Genomic DNA, 18,748 nt, shown 5'->3' with positions numbered 1-18,748 from the left:
ACCAATGCACATGAAGTAAAAACAATTTAAAATTAAGATGTGTGACATTTTGGTTGTCCCCTAAAGGCTCAGGGAACATTGAAGAAAGGACAGAAAGAACAGAGGAGCTCTCCACAAGACTGGGCCCCTCGCCATCATGAAGATTTATATATATGTCAGTAACAGTTGTCAGAAAAGGTATAGTCAGTCACTGGTGAGGATCCCTTGAGATGGTAAGTTTAAACTCACAAGATATACAAATATAAGTCCTGGTCCTAGGGGGGTAAAGGCTAGTTCTAGTTTAGTTCAAGGCCAGGCAGGATTACATACTGTCTCTCTCTCACACACACATACTAGCTGGGAAGAGAGGAAGCATATAAGTGGGAGCAGGGTGCAAGAGACATTAATGGGGAGCTGGAAAATGGTTCAGAGGTTAAGAGCACAGGCTACTCTTCCACAGGACCTGAGTTCAATTCCCAGAAACAACATGGTGGTCCACAACTGTCTTTAACTCCAGTTCCAGGAGATCTGGACATAAAATAAAGTGAAATTATAAAAAAAAGACAGACAGCAATGGAGAGTGAATTAATAAAAATACTTTATATAGATATAAAATGCTTTAATGAATTTTATATATCATTTATATATGTGCTAATTGAAACATCTAAAAATTGAAAATGTGGATGTTTTAGAAACCTTTTCATTTATTTTGTGTGAATGGAGGTCACAGGACAACTTGGAGGAGTTAGTTCTCTCTACCAATTGAGTCCCAGGGCATGATTTCTGGTGGTTGGGCTTGTCTGAACATGCCTTTACCTACTGAACCACCTTGCCAGTCCCCAAAAAGTGTATTAGCATCCTCATCTCCACAAAAGATTTGAATGTAAGAATAACCATATACAAAAAAAAATATTACCGTATGCCATAAATGACTGGCTGATAGCACACACCTTTCATTCCAGCACTCAGGAAGCAAAAATGGGGATCTTTTGAGTTCCAGGACAGCCAGCTCTCCAGAGAAATCCTGTCTCAAAAAAATCAAACAAAACTCAACTAAACAAAAAGAACTACCACCCTTTCAGTACATATGATAAGGAAAGATCAGGCAAAACACACACCACCAGGATTGGGGGTAGGTCAGTGTACAACAGGTTATCACTGCTGGGACAACAAAAACACCATGACAAAGATGACTGCTTGATCCTCCGCCTTTATTGACTAGCCACAGGCCACCTGACATTGGTAGTCTTGCTTCCCTAATAAATTAGCTTGAACCTTGCCAGACCCAACCTATGTGCCCCACCTTGTTCTTTTTCACAGGGTCCCTGCATGTAATGACGTTCAACTGTATGTAGGCTTTGGGATCAGAACACATTCCAGCCTTCCTCTATGGTTCCAACTGCTGCTGTACACACAACAGTAAAATCTGTGCACTCCCATGTCTCCTGCACTGATGGTATTATATAATGCTACCAGTTAAGAGAAGCTAGGTCAAAGGGCCTCAAGGATGAAACAGAAACTATCAAAACAAAACAAAAAACCCCAAGAAGACTAGGAGATGGGCTGGAGAGACGGCTCAGAGTTTAAAAGCACTGGCTATTCTTCCAGAGGTTCAAAGTTCAATTCCCAGCAACCACATGGTGGCTCACAACCATCTATCATGAGATCAGGTGACCTCTTCTGGTCTGCAGGCAGAACACTAGATACATAATAAATAAATAAATCTTAAAAAAATTTGAATGGGGGGGCTGGAGAGATGGCTCAGTGGTTCAGAGCACTGGCTGCTCTCCCAGAGGACCTGAGTTCAATTCCCAGCACCTACATGGCAGCTCACAACTGTCTGTAACTCCAGTTCCAAGGGATCTGATACCTTTCCATCAACACAAAGTTAAATAAATTATTTTTTTTAAAAAAAATTTGAATGGAAAAAATAAATTAATTAAAAATAAAGGGGGTGGAGAGATGGCTCAGAGGTTATCTTCAACTCCCAGCAACCACATGGTTGTAATGAGATCTGATGCCTTCTTCTGGCATGCATGCAGATAGAAAACTATACATAATAAAAATGAGTATCTTAAAAAAAAAAAAAGACTGGGGGTACAGTGCTTGCCCAGCATGTACCTGTGACAATAGTACCCTACACAATAAACCATACAATAGAAAGATCTCTCCCTCCATCTTTGCTATAGAATGAATTAGAGGCTGGTCTGGGCTGTGAGACCACAGCTCAAAAACAAATCAAACCAGGGGGCGGGGTGGGGGAGTCAGAGGCAGACAGATAACGAGATAAAGGCCAGACTGGTCTTCATTGCCAGTTCCAGACCCTGTCTCAAAATAAATCTAACCAAAATCCGCAACAAACAAAAAGCCCAAACAGGCACATTTCAGCTTCAACTGAAAAAGAAAAGTCTGAGTTTGGGCACGGTGGCACATGATTATGGTTTATTAAGTGTTATGTGCATGAATGTTTTGTTAGCAAGTATGTCTGTGCACCATGTGCTTGCCTAGCAGAAAAGAAAGGTCAGATTCCCTGCTCTTAAACACTGTGCTATCCTGCTGCTGGAGTGACCACTTTTGGCCATGAATTCCAGACTAGACTAGGCAACACGGCAGATCACTGACTAGGACTTTTGCCTGGACTGTATACACTGTGGTGGACTGGAGCTGAGGCCGGATTCAGGGTCAGTCTGGGTGCTTTGGGAGTCCTAGTCTCAAAAAACCAATCAAATAAACAATAACCCAAAAACAAAAAGTTCATTTTTGTTCTGTTTTACAGTGCTGGGAATGTTAGCAAGGAACCCAGGCACGAGAGGCAAATGCTCTACCACTGAAGTACATCCCCAGGGACAATAAGCTACACCATACAGGTTCCGTACTACTAAGTTCTGGTGGTCATAAATAGAACACCGTCAAATACTTCAGCTCTTCTCCATGTTCAAGACCAGGAAGGCTTTCAATTAGCTTCAGCTAATAAAACAGAGCGAGAAGAGCTTCCCATAAAATCACACTGAGTGGAGTTTAACTCCATCCATTTCATCCATTGCACGGTCCGTGGCCAACAGTTTGCCTGAACCTGGGGTTTCCTTGGGTTTCATCTGGAAACCTCGGACTGCACCAGTGAACCGGCCTCGCTCAGCGCCAGTCTATCTTTTTTCTCCTTCTGCAACACCTGCTCTTCCCACAGCGCCTGGTCCACCTGGTCATCAGTGAGCACGACCGGCTTGTACTTCTCCTCGAACAGCCTCTCGTTGGCCTCAGAATGCAGCTGGTGGGGCCCGAAGACACGGAGGTGCGCAGGCAGGTGGACAAATTCGTCATCGTTGATGTCGCAATCACGCATGCGGTTCTCCAGAATCCACCAACGGCCCACGAACCCCACGTCGAGGATCCGACCGGGGAAGTCGATCCAACGTGGCTGCAGGTAGCGGCAGCGGGCCTGGTAGAGGCTGGCCTGGGCATCGAAGGGCGCCTCGTACATCAGCGAGCAGAGCCCAAGGTTCACGTGGCGCAGCCGCCCGCGGCCTCTCATCCACAGCAGACGCTGCAAGAACGCTTCCGAGTGACGGTTGCGCGTGGCCGGCGCCAGTAGCAAGAGGGACCCTGACGCGTCGAGCAAGGCCTCCTCGAAGGCACCCTCGCTGGGCGCCAGGATGCAGCACGCCACGGCGCCGCCTAGCAGCCCTACGTATGCGGCTGTGCGGCCTGGCCGGGCACGAGACGCAGCCACCGCGTCTCTGCACGCCTCGGCGTAATCCCGAAGCAGCGCGCGGGTCCAAATGCCTGAGGGAAAGACACGCTGTGGTGACAGTGATCCAGCCACTCGGGCCACCCACCCTGCCGCCTTCTGCCACTACTCACCCAGTCGTGTCCACACCCCTGGCTTTGCCGCCACCGTCGCGGCACCATTCGCCTCTCCTCCCACTTCACTGCGCCCACCAGACCAGAATCTCTTCAGAGCGGCTGTTGCCATCCTTTCCCTGTGGTTCGAAGTCCAGTGGAAAAGCATAGCATGCGCATGAAAAGCGATGGAGTGGCACCTGCGCAAGCGCAAGACACCGGAAGTAGTTTCTCACTGGACACCAAGAGCCGGGTTAGCGCCGGATGTTGCCGTTGCATGAAGGTTGGGTTCTTACGGCTAGGCTGGCCGCACGCACGCGCACGGAGCATAGGCCACGCCAGCTTAGGTAGCCTCAGGTGAAGAGGGCGGGGTGCATCTGCAGGGCCCGGCGAGGAGCTGGTCTCACTCCGAGTGTTAGGTTCCAGGCAGGACTGTAGGCGGAAGCATCAGTGCTGGGGAGGGCTGTGGGATTGACTGATCCAGTTTTGTTCACAGAGCGCAATGGCAGCGGTTGACGAACTGGCCTTCCATGGTGAGTGGGGCCCGGAAGTGGTCTGAGCTCCTACTTCTGTCCTAGGACAGAACCCCAGGCAGCTGGGACCCAGATCCCAGGATGAACCTGCTCCCACTATAAACTCAGAGACACATCAGAGCCTCCAAGTCTGCCTAGGACCTAAACTGAAACCTGAACCCCATCTTAGTAGAGGAGCACACTTCTCTAAGTGTCAAAATTGAAGACACTCATTCCTTAGGGGAGGGCAGTGAGGCAACCACCTCCGGGTTTGATGAGCACTGGACTAAGGAATTTTCAGACTCCAAACACCTGTGCACATGTTCTTTGGTCAGAGTTCGAAGAAGCCACAAATCTCCTGGCAGAGACCCCAGATGCAGCAACCACTAGCCAAAGTGATGCACTGACCTCACGGGGGCACGTGGCTGTGATTGTGGGGTCAGGTATTGGCTATGGAGCCGAAGAAATGGAGGAAGAGGGTGACAAAATATTGGTAAGTCTCCTAGGCCCTCGTGCCCTGTCCCTATCCTTATCCTGGATGAGTACGGAGGTCCTGAAAGTTTGTGTCTTGTAGCTTCTACAGGAAGAAAAACCACAGGTGAGATTCTGGACGTTTGACTACTATCAAAGCTTCTTTGATGTGGACACCTCCCAGGTGAGTCCTGGGACATAGGTGGCAAGGGCTTGGAGTTGCTTGGGGTTCAGCCACTATATATGGGGCACTGAACTTGGATGAACGGTGTGTATGTGATAGGGCTGGAAGGCAAAGTAGGTTATAAGGTAGGTGGATGGATGGGTATGTGTCTTAAAGTCAGTGTCTTGTTGTTTCCCAGTCTTTTGTCTCAGCCTCTTGTGTAGCTAGGGCCACAAATGATAGCACTTGGCCTGTATGCAAGTTCCATTAATGAGCTGAAGTTTGGGTCTTGACCTGAGGTGATTGGAAGTTATAGAAGACTTTAGAGCAGAAGAGGAATACCTAGAATAAGCAGATACAAATGTATCTGAGAGGACACATCCTGGAGATGTAGGAGGGAGAACATCCAGAATTTATGGACTGTCCTTACTGTGGCTGGGAGAAGAGGCTACAAGAAGTTGAGAGGAGGCGAGAGGCAGACAAGATGGCTTATAGGTTAAGAGTACTGACTGTTCTTTTAGAGAACTGTGGTTCAATTTCTAGTACCCACATGGCAGCTCACAACTGTTTGTAACTCCAATTCCAGGGGAGTTGCATGGTAAAACACCAATGCACATTTAAAAATTTTGGCAGTCCCAAAAGCTTACCTTCAGAGGAGGTAGGGGCCAAGATCACAAGCCATAGACACACCCAATGAACAGCCTGGAGAGGACAGCTGAGCTTGTTTCAGTTAGGATATAGTGTCAAGATAGTAGAAATCTACAGGGGTGATGCCTCTCAGAATTCGAGGATTCTCATTCTGGACCCTGGCTTTGCTCTTCAGGTCTTGGACAGGATCAAAGGCTCGCTGCTGCCCCACCCTGGCCGCAATTTTGTACGGCACCATCTTAGAAATCGGCCTGACTTATATGGTAAATGAGGCTATATGTTTGATTCAACATGCATGGGACTGTGCCAGGCAGTTGGTCATAAAGAAAATTTGTGACCAGTTGAGGGAGACACCAGGAGAGAAAGCAGGTGGTCGGCAGGGCTAACGTAGAGGATGAGTAGCATCACTGTCTGGTACAGAGAAGTTAGGAAAGAAAGCCTCTGAGTAAGGCAGGCAAATGAGTATTGTTGGCATTGATGGAGAGAGGCTTATAAGAGGACCCAGAAAATTTCTGGGCCCCATGATGGAAATAGAACTTGCATGATGGCATAGGTTACATCATGGAAGTGGAAGCTGGGAGGTCATGGGTGAGTACAGTGGTCACATAATATGGCAAGAAGAGGTCTTGGTGAGAAGGTTTTGGAAAGACCATATCTGGCACTTTAGAAATTAATGGTAGAAGGCAGCAGGAGCAGGCAGTAGAGGCTTTAAGTGCAGAGTGGTTGGTTGTAGAGTATGCCCAGCAGTCTAAAGTGAGAAAGGCCAGGGTGGCCTACCCAGTCCACCTGGGCAGGTATGAGGAGCAGATCAGGGGCATGGGGGCTCAGGATACCCATGTGAAGTTCAAATGTAAACATATGCAGTTCAGGGCTATGGAGCAACTTGGGAGTGGACAGCTGAAGGTGGCATTCATGAAGCCTTAGGACTAGACAAGATCCTGCCCACAGTGGAAAAGCACCAAGCCTATTCTACCAATAAAGAACTTTCTCAGATGCCAGGTGGTGGTGGTGCAGGCCTTTAGCCCCAGCACTTGGGAGGTAGAGGCAATGCCAGCCTGGCCTAAAAGGTGACTTCTAGGACAGCCTCTGTTACACAGAGAAACCCTATTTCAAAAAACCAAAAACCAAACAAAAAAGCTTTGTCAGAGAAAAGAAGCCAAGTGCTTGAGGGATTTTGGAAGGTATTCCAGAAAGCCAGGATGAGCTCAGAGGCAGCTTTTATCACCAGTGATCTGGATGGAGAGAATCAAATGGAGTCTGGGGTCTTACCACACTTAAAACAGGACATAGCTACCTTTCCTAGGAGTGAAGAACCTGGGACTCCATGTCCCCCTTTGTAGGACCCTTCTGGATCTGTGCTACCTTGGCCTTTGTCCTGGCAGTTACTGGCAACCTCACTTTGGTGCTTGCACAGAGGAGAGACCCTTCCATCCACTATAGCCCCCAGTTCCACAAGGGTAAGCAGATGGGTGGGCTCAGCTTCTGGCTGCAAGGGCCTCAGGGCATGCAGTAACTGCTCATGTTGCATTCCTAGTGACTATAGCAGGCATCACCATCTACTGCTATGCGTGGCTAGTGCCACTGGCACTGTGGGGCTTCCTTCGGTGGCGCCAGGGCACAAGGGAGCGCATGGGGCTGTACACCTTCCTGGAGACGGTTTGTGTCTATGGGTACTCACTCTTTGTCTTCATCCCCACAGTGGTGAGTGTGGCTTGGCCCTGGGGACTGGTGGGAAGCTGCATGGCCCACCCTGTATGGTCAGAAGTTACACTTGTCACACTAGGTCCTGTGGCTTATTCCAGTAGAGTGGCTGCAGTGGCTCTTTGGAGCACTGGCCCTGGCCCTGTCAGCTGCTGGGCTGGTGTTCACCCTGTGGCCTGTTGTTGGAGAGGATACAAGGCTGGTGGCTGCAGCACTGCTGGCCACTGTGGTGCTGCTTCACGCCCTCTTGGCTCTAGGGTGTAAGGTAGGGGTCCAGGCGGTCCTCAGTAGGGCTGTGGAGTGGGGCTTGCTGCCACCCAACTGTAATTCACCCTGAGATCTCTGTGCAGCTATACTTTTTTCAACCATTGCCTTTGGAACATGTGATACCAGCACCCCAAGCCACACCTCTATCTCCCAGTGTCCTGCTGCCCACCTCTGCCCAGTCCGTGACAACCTAGGAAGGCCAGGCCTGCAGGTGAGAAACCAGTTTCTGTTGTGGCTAAGGGTTCACCTTCCTCCTGGGGCTACTTCTAGCAGTCTCTCTTTTCCAGGCCAAACCCAAGGGGCTACGACCTGTCCTGCCCTCCCTGCGAAGACTGGAGAGTCTTGGACCCTGGAGACCACCTGCTACTTTGCAGGCTTTTCTTACAAAGCAAACACTTTTATTTTCTATGCAAAGGTGATTCAGAGAATTTATATAAAGGTGGGGAGGGGCAGCTGAGCAGGAAATATCACTGATGGACAGAAGAGCCCGGTTTCCCAGCCTGCCTGTGGACCCTGTTTCCCTTACAGGGCAGGGGGTGGCACAGGGCAGGCCCAGCCATTGCCAGGAGTACCTATGGTGGGCATGGGCCCAGCCTGGGCTCTGGCCACTGAGGTGGGGACTCTAGGGCCAAGGAGCAAGGGAAAAACTGCCCTTCCTTCCTTGTTTGCTTTCTTTCTTTTTCTGTCTGGAGGGAGAGGTCCCTGCTAGGCCCCCTTCCAGGGATGCTGTCTTGAGAAGAGGAAGTAGAGCATGAATGTGGAGTGCACATACAGGCCTGTATTAGCTATCAGGGAGAGGATGCCCTCCTTCCTCCTGTGACAGATCCTTGAGGCTTTTTGTCTGCCCATCGGCCCTAGGTAACTTTTCCTCTGGGCTGCCTGTTCTAGCTTTTGGTGGAGGGGGACCTTCAGGACTCAGGATAGGACAGTAGCAGGAAGCAGGGACTACAGGCCTTTGGACAGCTGGGAGTTTTGTACATTCAAGTGTAAGGTGAACCCTTTGGTGAGAGGGGGTCACGCCTGCCCTGAAGGCTTGACATGGCCACCCCTCACCTAGAACCTCTGGGCCTAGGGACAGGGGCTGCTGGCTGGGCCCGGCCAGCCGGGTTTCTCAGAGGGTCTGTGGGTTGACACTGGTTCTTTTAGTAAAAAAATAAAATTAAAAAAAGCAGCATGTCACGCCCATGGTGACCATGTGGCCTCGTAGTTGAGAGGTCCAGCTGGCTGTGCTGCCACCCCAGGTGAGGGGCAGGTGCAAGGACGGGTTGGGGTGTGGGTGCTGCCAGGTCTGTGGCAGCTGCTGGCCTCCTCCTGCCTGGTCAGGCGCAGCTGAGAGATAGGGTGGGGTGGGAGGGGGCTTGCCTCTTCCAGCAGATGTCAAAGCCAGGTCAGAGTGGAGAGGGTAGGACAGGATGAGGGCTGCCCCGACAGGATCTCATGTAAAATATGGCAGCGACACGCGCTCAGGGCCAAAGGGTGGGCTGGGGGGTACTTGAGGGCAGCGGCGACATCGTGTACAAAAGTGTCCAAGTTCCCATAGCAAAGAGGGCTGTGACCGGGTGTTCACGCTTCTCCAGAACAAGGGGGACAGCCACCAGCTGCACCGGGTGTGGGCATCATTTGGTTTCCTGGCGCTGTCAGTGCGCAGTGGCGTTGCCGCTGGAGGCACCTAGCTCCCGTAGTGCATGGTGTTGGTTGGGATGGACATGGGTGAGGCCATGGAGATGGCAGGGCCACCCATGGTGAACTGGTTGTTGACCGCATAGTGGGCACTGGAGCCACCGCTGCCTCCTTGGGCACCTGAGGAGCCTGTGGGGCAGGTCATGGGCACTGAGGAGCCAGCATGACCCCTCAGCCTGCCTGGCCCCCACTGGTAGCTTGAGCGTGTGCGCAGGCCAGGCGGGAGGCCCCCCGCCCACGGCCCCGCTACCCTGTTACCTTGGACAATGCCCGTGCTCATTATGGAGCCCATCCGGGAGTGGGTGTGATTGACAATCCCTGTGTTGGCTGCGCAGCGACAGGGAGGAAAGAAGGAGGGAGGCAAGACGTCACCGCCCCCAGCCTGCCTGGCCCACTCCACTCTTATGGTTGGTGTGGGAAGGGCAGATGGAGTGGTGACAGATCAAGGTGGAGAGGTACACAGAAGAGGCTCCCCAGGAAGAGGAAGAGGTGACCACAACAGTGACAGTGGTGGCAGAGGACCAAGCACTGGCTATTTAACTGGCCACTGGCACATCCCAGTCCTCCCCTGCCATGTCATAGATCTTAGGGGAGACTCACCTAAGGGAATCAGGTTGTTGTGACCCACACTAGAACCGCCAGCAATAACACTGCTCAGGTCATAGGCAGTAGGCATTCCTGACCAGAAAGTGGAGTGTCAGGGGCGGGGCAACGAAAGCTCTGGAGTCCAGGCTGCCACCAAGGACCCCCAGCTATGTGTGGAAATAGCGTTGAGACTCACCAGCCACAGCCACCCCGCTGCTGAGATTGTAGGTGCTTCCTGTGTTCCACATATTCTCGGAGGGAGATGTGTAGTGTGAGCCAGGTGGAGGGGATGGAGTCGTGCCCGTGTACCTATGGCAGAGATTCACTGTGGGCAGGGCTGTGGGCCTCCTGGTCCCCACACACACACACTCGAACCCTGCTACCTGAAAAAGGGGTTCTTCAGGTCCAGCAGATTACTGGATTTGGAGCCTGTCTGGTCCACCTGGGCCACAATACTGATGTCATAGCTCTGTCTGGGGAGATAGAGATGTGGTTGTGAGGCAGCTGGGTTGGTGGACTCCTATGCTGCTGCCCTATCTAGCCCCTGATGGGTGTCAAGGCGCACCTTTTGTTGGCAATAAGCAGACATGTCCCTGAAAGTGTGTCCCCAGCCTTGGCAAATAACGGTGACTGGAAGAGGCACCGGACCTGGTACCAGTGGGTCAGAGGCTCTGTTGGGGCTGTGGATAGCCACACGGTCATTCTGTCAAGAAGAAATGGGTGTACTTTACTGGGGTGGCACCACCACTTGTGCCACTACCCCACATACCTTAGTGTCACCCCAAGGTCTTTCCCTGAATGGTCCCCTGGGGTCTCAGGGTAAGACTGGCTGGACTCCAGGGAGGTTCAGGCAAATGTTCACTGCCAATCCACAGCCATGGGATGCCTATTCACCCGACACTCATGTACACATAAAAGGGACAGGCATTCAGAGTAGTTTTTGAGCCAAAACAACCAACCCCCCCAACCCCATGATTCTCCCTGGGTTTTGGATAGAAAGAACCACCTGAGGAGTTAGTACACTGCCAGGCCTGAAGGCCATAGCTGCAAAGAGCTCCTAAAGTCCCATACTTACATGGAGCCAATAAAAGCAACATCAAACCAGAACGCCAAGCCATGGACCAGCCCTGAATGCAGCATGTGGAACTTGAATGGGATTTCTATCCTGCAAGGCAAAGGGCATGGGCTTGTTGTAAAAGCCCAACCTGACTTTAAGGAGAGTAGGAGGGGTAGCTGGGAAGACAGCAGCTGGCCATGACGTGATGGATACATGACTGAGAAGTGCAGGGGTAGGGGTTTAGTGGCTGGAGTGGGTAGCAGTGGCCATGGATGCCCAGGGGATAAAGGGTACCTGTGCAAATCTCCTTCTTTGGCTTCTAAGAAGTTCACTGTGTACTTGACAGATTTGGCCATCAGGATCCGGATGTCAAATGTGTCCTGAAAGATGACAGGTGTGACCCAGCTTGAGCTGCAAATGCCATGGAAAGGGAGAGCCTCAATGCTCCCTCATCCTCCAGGCCTGACCATGGCACTAACCTCTGCTATCTATCTAAAACCAGCTTGCCCTTCTCAGACTTGCTAGGCATGATACCAGGGACAACAATTGGACTACACCCCTCAAAAGGCAATCTCTTCAAGTTCAAAGCCAGCCCTGTCTACATAGTGAGTTCCAGGCCAATCAGATCCACACAGTGAGACCCTGTCTCCAAATCAAAGGTGGATGGTGATGGTGGTGGGTGGTGCATGCTACTTTAATCTCCCAGGCTAAAGCAGGCAGATCTCTGTGAGTTCAAGCCAAGCCTGGTCTCAGAGTGAGTTTCAGGACAGCCAGAACTACACAGAGAACCCTATCTCAAGTAACAAAACAAAAAGAAACAAAACCCAGAAACCCCACAACACCAGCACTTAAAAAAAATTATTTGTATTTTATTTACATTGATGTTTTGCCTACATATATGTCTGTGTAAGGGTGTCAGATTCCCTGGAACAGGAGTTACAGACAGCTATGAGCAGGCATGTGGGTGCTAGAATTGAACCTGGGTCCTCTGGAAGAGTAGCCAGTGCTCTTAACTGCTGAGCCAGCTCTCCAGTACCCCCTGGCACTTTCTTAAATTTAACCTATAGACATACATATATGGGGACAAGTAATATGGTGAGTGGGTTTCTCAGTGTAACAGTTCTGGTTGTCTACAACTTGCTCTATAGACCAGGCTGGCCTCAAACTCACAGAGATCCTCTTGTATCTGCCTCCCAAATACTAGGCTTAAAGACATGAACTACCATGTCTGGCTTTGTTTTTTTTTTTTTTTTTTTTTTTTTTTTTTTGAGATAGGGTCTCACTATATAGACCAGACTTGTCTAGAACTCAGAAATCCACCTGGATTAAAGTCATGTGCCACCATACCCAGCCTATATAATATTCTTAAGAAAGAAATACAGAGCTCATTGTATAATTGAGTGAAACAAGCACATGAACAGCATACACAAAGACCTAGGTTTACCCAGGCCAATTAAAGGCCTTGTCTCAAAGGTGAATAGCATTTCTAAGGAGACCCAAGGCTATCCACCACATGTGCCACCATGCCTATTTAGGGTTTTTGTTTTGTTTTTCTGGGGGGGGGTCATTATTTAACTAAACTATGATTGGGTCCTCCGTAGACAACCAAGTATATCAGAAAGAATGAGGGGGAGGCTCAAGAGGCTGGCTGGTGGGCTGGGCATTGGTGGTGTACACCTTTAATCCCTGCACAGGTGGATCTCTGTGAGTTCAAGGCCAGTCTGATCTACATAGTTAGTGACTTCCAGATCAGCCAGAGCTGTGTAAAGAGACCCTGTCTCAAACAAACACAAAAAGGTGAATTGAGCCTTAGTGGCACATGCCCATACATTCAGCACTGGAAGGCTGAGGTGAATAGATTGTAAGTTTAAACCAGCCTGGGCTATATAATGAGTTCCAGGTCAAAAGTTCAAAAAAAAAAAAAAAAAAAAAAAAAAAAAAAAAATTCAGGAGCACTAGAAAATATTAAAATGCAGAACAAATGGAAGACTAGCAGAGTCTTAGAGTCATCTGCCAGATGTGGTGACACAGACCTATAAGGGCAACTTGAGGCCAGTGTGCACCATGAAGTACGATAGTTTCTAATGGACAGGAAAGGTCCATTAGACAGGAAGTGACTGATTACACACAACCAGATACCAAAAGAGACAGAATCTCATTAAGAGAGACACTGTTCAAGAGGCACCAGACTACTGAAAGAAAAAGACATTAAAGGTTGGGGAGACCAGTAATTAAGTACATAAAGTGTAAGCAGACTAAGCACTGGAATTAAAAGATAAAATATTTTGTGCTCATCAAAATTATAAATTCCAGGAGGTGGTGGTAGCCCACGCCTTTAATCCATACACTCAGGAGACAGAGGCAGGTGATTTGTGTTTGAGGTCAGCCTGAGTTCTGGGATAGCCAGGGCTACACAGAGAAACCCTGTCTCAAAAAAACAAAAACAAACAAACAAACAGAAAAAAAAAACAAACACACACACACATACACACACCTTAAGTAGTAAAACCACAACAGGTTTAAAGTAGAATAGAAAAAGACACAACTGGAAGAAAGTGTCCCTTACACTATTATTAGGTAAAAACAGACTTTAAAATTTCAAGGCAAAGGGTAATATAAAGATTTCATAATGACAAGAGGATGATGGGAGATGTCACTCTGTAAATATGTTTCTCTTATTGGTTAATAAATAAAGCACTGTTGGCCTATAGGAAAGCAAGATAGGAGGAGAGAGGAAGTAGTAAGGAGTCAGCAGGTAGAGACTTGAAAGAACAGACACCTGGGCCCTCTCTAAGGTAAGATGAGACCACATGGAAACACTTAGATTAGTAGAAATGGTTAATACTTAAGACAGAGCTAGCCGCTAAGAAACTAGTAACTGGCCAACAGCATTATATCAAATACAATGTCTCAGTGTATTATTTGGGGCTGGCACGGCTTGGGACCAGACCGGCAGGGATAAAACTACTCTTAACAAGAGGGTTAATCCAACAAGATGTTATAATAATTCTAGACATATAGGCACTTAATAACACACTTTCAAACTACATAAAGCAAAAACTCAAGCTGAATTGGGGAAAAAAATCCCAATCAAAATAATGCCTCCCCAATAAAACAAACAAAAAAACCAAAAAACAAACCCAAAAAAATCCCATCCCACCCAAGTACTTAGTAAACAGGAATCACAATTAGTTACACATTAGGACAAAAGGACAACAAATAGTGAGATCTGGCCTGGGACATGCTTTAATCCCAGCGCTTGAAAGGGTCTTTATGATTTCAAGGACAACTGGGCTCTTCATAGTGAGACCCTGTCATAAGGAAAGTAATGAGACATTGCCAAGATGATTTCCTAACTGACTGACATGGATATAAGGCTGTACTATGTAAGCAATGACTGACTTTTTTTTTTTTTTTGAGACAGGCTCTCACTATGTAATCCTGGCTGCCCTGGAATTCACTGTATAGACTGGGTTTTTCAAGGCAGAGTTTCTCCGTGTAGCTTTGTAGACCAGACTGGCCTGGAATTCAGAGATCTGCCAGTCTCTGCCTCCCTAGTGCTGGGATTAAAGGTGTGCACCACCACTGCTCTGTTTAAGACTTAATCCCAGGCCAGCCAGTGTACATACTGAGAGTCTGTTTCAAATAAATAAAATACTATTCAAGCATTTAAAAATCTTATGGAGAAGCATTTACTCATTTAATGTCTTTTTAAAATTTTATTTTTATTAGATCCTCTGTGGGCAACGCACACATGTAGCACAGAAATAAATGTAGGCAAGACACCTACCCATGTAAAAAAAATTAATTTTTTTTTTTTTAATGTGTATGAGTGTTTTATCTGGACCTAAGTTTGTTTACTGCAGTGTCTGGTACCCCATTATGGATGGTTGTGAGCTGCCATGTGGGTGCTGGGAATTGAACCCAGGTCTTTCCTTAATCTCTGCCTCTCTGTATGTTCACTTGAGTGCAGGTGCTCTTAGAGGCCTCTGGACTTGAAGCTACAAGTCATTGTAAGTCTTCTGATATGGTGTTTGTAACTGCTTAGCTGTCTCTCCATACCTTTAATTTTTTAGACAGACCCCAGGCCAGCTTGGATCTCCTGACCCCCATGCCTCCACCTGCATGCAGGGTTACAGGCATGGCCCACCATGCCTCCTTAGATTCTTCATTACTGAATCCATGGCTTTACATGATCAGCCAAACAAGTTTGCCACAAAGCCACCTGCTGGTGTGTGTGCTTTGCAGAAAGTGAGGGGTGAGAGAAGTAGAGGTTTCTGGATTCCAGAGCTTGTGTGAAGCCTTGGTGAAACCCTAACCTCAGTCCAGCAGTGCCCCTCTACACTACTTACCACCACAGGTTGCCGGAAGTATTCATCCACAGCAGCACCGCGGAGGGCCGACAGATCTACTCCATGGAAGGATGGCTGGTACCTGTGGAAATTCCCAGCCCCACCCTGATGTCACCAGCAGAAAGAGAAGCAGGTGGGGTCACCTACTTTCTTTCTTAGCTGGCCCTCAACTAGCCCATGTCCTTCAGATCCTACTGAGCAGGAGGAGAAAAAAAGAGGAGTCAAGGGCCCACCTGAGGACTGGGTCCATCCCCGAGCAGGCAGGCCCCGTGGCCTGGCCGGGACACCCAGGGCACACTCACCAGAAGTTGGCTTTGGTGAACTGCTCCATGTAGAGCTGTTCATCGGTGAAGGGTGCGAGGTGGACGTCACCAATGGTGGGGAACATGTTTCCTGGGAGTGGGGGGGCATGGAGGAGTGCTGTTGTCAGGGCAGCACATCCTGTAACTGGGTAGAGCTTCCAGAGGACCCTACGATCCCCAATCGTGGACCATCTGACCATCCATCCACCCAACCATCCATCTATCCGACCATCCATCCTTCCTCCCTTCCTTCCTACAGTGTGCAGCACCTTTTGTCCATGGTCCCTGGAAATGGAACCCAGTGACTCTCAGACATAAGTCTGTTTTGTTATTTTTTTGGGGGGTGGTAAGGTGAAAAGTAAGGAAGATAGGCTCTCATTCAGCCCAGGCAGGCCTTAAACTCCCAACTCAGCCTCTACTTATGTGTTGGAATTACAGATGTATACCATCACCCTAGCTTGTCTTTTTGAGATGGGGTCTTGCTGCCTCATGCTCCCAGATGCTGGGATCTTATGAGCATACCACCATATCTAACATAATTCTGATAGGACAGAGGCTCTTTCCTTCCTTCCTTCCTTTTGTTTTTGTTTTTTGTTTTTGTTTTTGAGACAGGATTTCTCTGGGTAGCCCTGGCTTCCTGGTATTGCATCTGTAGTTCAGGCTAGCCTTAAACTCTCTCCCCAGTGCTGGGACTAAAGGTGTGTGCCACTACCGCCCAGCTCAGAGGCTTTTTTTCCTTTGGTGATTTTGATTTTCTACCATAATTCACACATCAGTTCAAAATTTCCCTATGCAAAGCCAAGGCACTTGGATCAGTTCACTAGGATCAATTTGTTCACTACAAGTTCCCATGCTCATCGGCACATTTGCTCTCATCCATCCCAAAAAGTGAATGGCCCTATTCCCATGTCCCAATGCTAGGTGGGAAGCAATAAGGGGCCTATTAGAGCCTCCTGGTGTACAGTGTGCCTGGACTGCTCTGGACAGAGCGAGACGAAACCCTAGACTGTTTGGGGGTTAAGTTACATCACTGAGTCAGGGGTGTCCAAATACCAGGCATGGCATGTGACTGAAATAGAAATAGAGGGTCCTTCTCTGAGGCTCATGAATAAGAAAAATAGGGCTAGGTTGGCAGCAGTGAGAAGCAAATATGGAGAGGCTGAGATTGCATAGGATGAACACATGGCCAGAAGATGTAGGCCTCCCTCCAGCTCTTCAGGGAGTTGGGGAGGTCCTGAGTCATCCCTCCCAATTCATACTAGGTTAGAAGATGATGACAGAGGCAGGCTCCTGCAGGTTAGAAGGCTGCCTTGAATTCTCAAAGGGGGTTCTGAGGGGTTAAAAAACCACCTCATAGGCAATCTCCAGACTGACTCCTGCCTGGTTTCACATAAGGGCCAGCCACTTCGATGCACAAGCTTAGCCACCAATAGGGCCAGAGGGGAGAAAAGGAAGACCCAAGGCAGCTGCTGGGCGTCCCACACTTATGCACAAGGAGAACTGTGGCTACCTCCTGCCTATAGGAACTGAGCAGAGGCATCATGGGAGCCATACATTCACCAAGGCTGCTAGCAGTATCTGCTTGATTGCTAATCACTATCTGAGGCTACTGCTAGACCAAGGTCCCTGAGCTATCACCAATACATACACACCTGTGCCTTTAATAAACCATTCAGACACAGACACATCCCCAGAACTCATCAGAGAAATGGGCTGCACTACTGTGCTCAGAGCAGAGTACAGATCCCAGTACAGATTGGCAAGTGTCAACCTGACACTTGGTGCAGGCACTCAACCAGAGGTACAGGAGTTAGCTAGGAATAGGCACAGGAAATGACATATATTCACATGCCCTTATACATGTACATACATCTACACACAGGTACACACCTACTTGCCCATTTACCATCAGATCCCCCACCTTCATACACACATTTACCACCCCCACACTCTAACATGTCAACACACATATCCTTAAATACCTATAAACCATCACATAACCCATAGAAAGACCCTCACCATCCACACACCTTCACAAGAATGACTTCACAAGAACACACTCATAAACCTGTATGTTTATGTGAATACCACACAGAGACACATATGTACATTCTCATCCACACACCTATATATATTCCCATATATCATTACATACATGTATCACTTGCATCTTTAGGCATGTACACATTTCCACCTACCCACTTCCTAGCTCTTAGGGGAGTAGGCGGGCCACATTGCCCTGGGCAAGGTTTCCAGTTTGGGGAGACTCTTGGGAGACCACCAGTGATAGAACTAAGTTCTAGCCCTTCCCTGGACTCCCATCTCATCTTATTAGGGGTGCCTCTGTGGCAAACATGCACAAGAGGTACCAAATGCTCTCTGTGGGTCTACAGGGGGCTTGCCAATGCCTGGTAGGGTGAGTGGCCCTCTTGTTTGGGGTCTGAGGATCCATCCAGAAGCCATAGCCAATAGATAGGGTTAGTGTAGGATATGCAGATCACTGACACACAACAGACAAGTAGCCACCCTATAGGCTGCTGGCAGCAGTGGGCTTGCCCAGAGGGCCAACTACTCTGGTTGAAAGGCTCAGCAGCAGCCACACTGCTCCTGAGCATAGGACACTCACCGCTGGGCTTCAGGTACTTTTTGGCATGGAGGTAGCTCTCGAGCATGCGTTCATTGAAGAGCATGTAGCCCATGGGCTCTGAGATGATAATGTCCACTTGCTCAGGCAATGAGACCTCTTCTACCTTGCCAGGGATGACCACAATGCGGTCTGTCAGGTTGTTACTCTTCACCAGGACCTGTAGGAGGTGGAAGAAGACTCCCTGTGCTTGCTTGGCATAGGTCCTCAACGCCTCAGCTCATGAATGGTGTCTGCTCATACCTGGCATGAGTCGCCCTCTCTGCTTTCCCTGTGGACATCCTAACCATGGGGGAAGAGTCCTATAGCCCAGCTTTCTAAGACACCAATGTCTCTGCCCCTGGGGGAAGTGCTTACCAGAGCTAGAGCCCAATCCTGGCAAGTTGTCTTTCACATACATAGAGGGCCTTATGGAAGGGATGTGTATCAAGGGGCTCACATGTTGTGAGAAGAGGCTGTTGGTCACACTGAATTAGCATGGAAACTCTGAGCATTAAGGCTCATAGTTCCAGATCTGCAGCTAGGGAACATCCAGGTGCAATCTGGCAGT

The 18,748-nt window shown here is 48.9% G+C and overlaps 4 protein-coding genes across 6 annotated transcripts in view; 1 reads left to right on the top strand and 3 right to left on the bottom strand.

The window, feature by feature from the left end:
- Positions 1-912: 912 nt before the first annotated feature.
- On the bottom strand, positions 913-3,985 carry Timm29 (translocase of inner mitochondrial membrane 29). Its single transcript, XM_051197075.1, has 2 exons — positions 3,838-3,985; positions 913-3,759 (listed from the first exon to the last, which is right to left on the bottom strand). The coding sequence occupies exons 1-2, from the start codon at positions 3,983-3,985 to the stop codon at positions 3,071-3,073; spliced, it is 837 nt and encodes a 278-aa protein (XP_051053032.1). The 3' UTR covers positions 913-3,070.
- Positions 3,986-4,083: 98 nt separating this feature from the next.
- On the top strand, positions 4,084-8,752 carry Yipf2 (Yip1 domain family member 2). The gene is made up of 9 exons (XM_051196799.1): positions 4,084-4,349; positions 4,664-4,821; positions 4,903-4,983; positions 5,786-5,873; positions 6,951-7,067; positions 7,145-7,311; positions 7,394-7,576; positions 7,662-7,789; positions 7,866-8,752. The coding sequence occupies exons 1-8, from the start codon at positions 4,319-4,321 to the stop codon at positions 7,770-7,772; spliced, it is 936 nt and encodes a 311-aa protein (XP_051052756.1). The 5' UTR covers positions 4,084-4,318; the 3' UTR covers positions 7,773-7,789; positions 7,866-8,752.
- Positions 7,581-18,748, bottom strand: part of Dnm2 (dynamin 2) — a 165,511-nt gene continuing 154,343 nt past the window's right edge. The window contains exon 20 of the mRNA XM_051196794.1: positions 7,581-7,617. Coding sequence (XP_051052751.1) covers positions 7,596-7,617 — 22 coding nt within the window. The 3' untranslated portion in view covers positions 7,581-7,595. The remainder of the gene's footprint in view (positions 7,618-18,748) is intronic.
- The window catches only part of Carm1 (coactivator associated arginine methyltransferase 1), a 49,773-nt gene continuing 38,979 nt past the window's right edge, over positions 7,955-18,748 (bottom strand). Inside the window, exons 6-16 of one of the 3 annotated variants that reach the window (XM_051196797.1) lie at positions 18,181-18,358; positions 15,555-15,645; positions 15,253-15,334; positions 11,195-11,280; positions 10,919-11,008; positions 10,409-10,546; positions 10,227-10,316; positions 10,040-10,152; positions 9,859-9,936; positions 9,517-9,585; positions 7,955-9,387 (exon numbers count right to left, since the gene is read on the bottom strand). In XM_051196797.1, the coding sequence (XP_051052754.1) occupies positions 9,248-9,387; positions 9,517-9,585; positions 9,859-9,936; positions 10,040-10,152; positions 10,227-10,316; positions 10,409-10,546; positions 10,919-11,008; positions 11,195-11,280; positions 15,253-15,334; positions 15,555-15,645; positions 18,181-18,358 (1,155 nt within the window). In that variant the 3' untranslated portion in view covers positions 7,955-9,247. Of the gene's footprint in view, positions 9,586-9,858; positions 9,937-10,039; positions 10,153-10,226; positions 10,317-10,408; positions 10,547-10,918; positions 11,009-11,194; positions 11,281-15,252; positions 15,335-15,554; positions 15,646-18,180; positions 18,359-18,748 lie in introns of all 3 variants that reach the window. The other 2 variants (XM_051196796.1, XM_051196798.1) reach the window with 2 other exon arrangements.

Source organism: Phodopus roborovskii, unplaced genomic scaffold (assembly GCF_943737965.1).
Source record: "Phodopus roborovskii unplaced genomic scaffold, PHOROB, whole genome shotgun sequence".
NCBI lineage: Eukaryota > Metazoa > Chordata > Mammalia > Rodentia > Cricetidae > Phodopus > Phodopus roborovskii.
The sequence above is the reverse complement of the archived record's forward strand: the minus strand, read 5'-3'. Positions and strand labels throughout refer to the sequence as shown.

Coding starts and splice junctions, on each gene's coding strand:
- Timm29 (XM_051197075.1), bottom strand. CDS start 3,985: ATGCTTTTCCACTGGACTTCGAACCACAGGGAAAGGATGGCAACAGCC. Junction 3,760..3,837: donor AGGGGTGTGGACACGACTGG/GTGAGTAGTGGC, acceptor TCTTTCCCTCAG/GCATTTGGACCCGCGCGCTG.
- Yipf2 (XM_051196799.1), top strand. CDS start 4,319: ATGGCAGCGGTTGACGAACTGGCCTTCCATG. Junction 7,312..7,393: donor TTGTCTTCATCCCCACAGTG/GTGAGTGTGGCT, acceptor TTGTCACACTAG/GTCCTGTGGCTTATTCCAGT. Junction 7,577..7,661: donor TCTTGGCTCTAGGGTGTAAG/GTAGGGGTCCAG, acceptor ATCTCTGTGCAG/CTATACTTTTTTCAACCATT.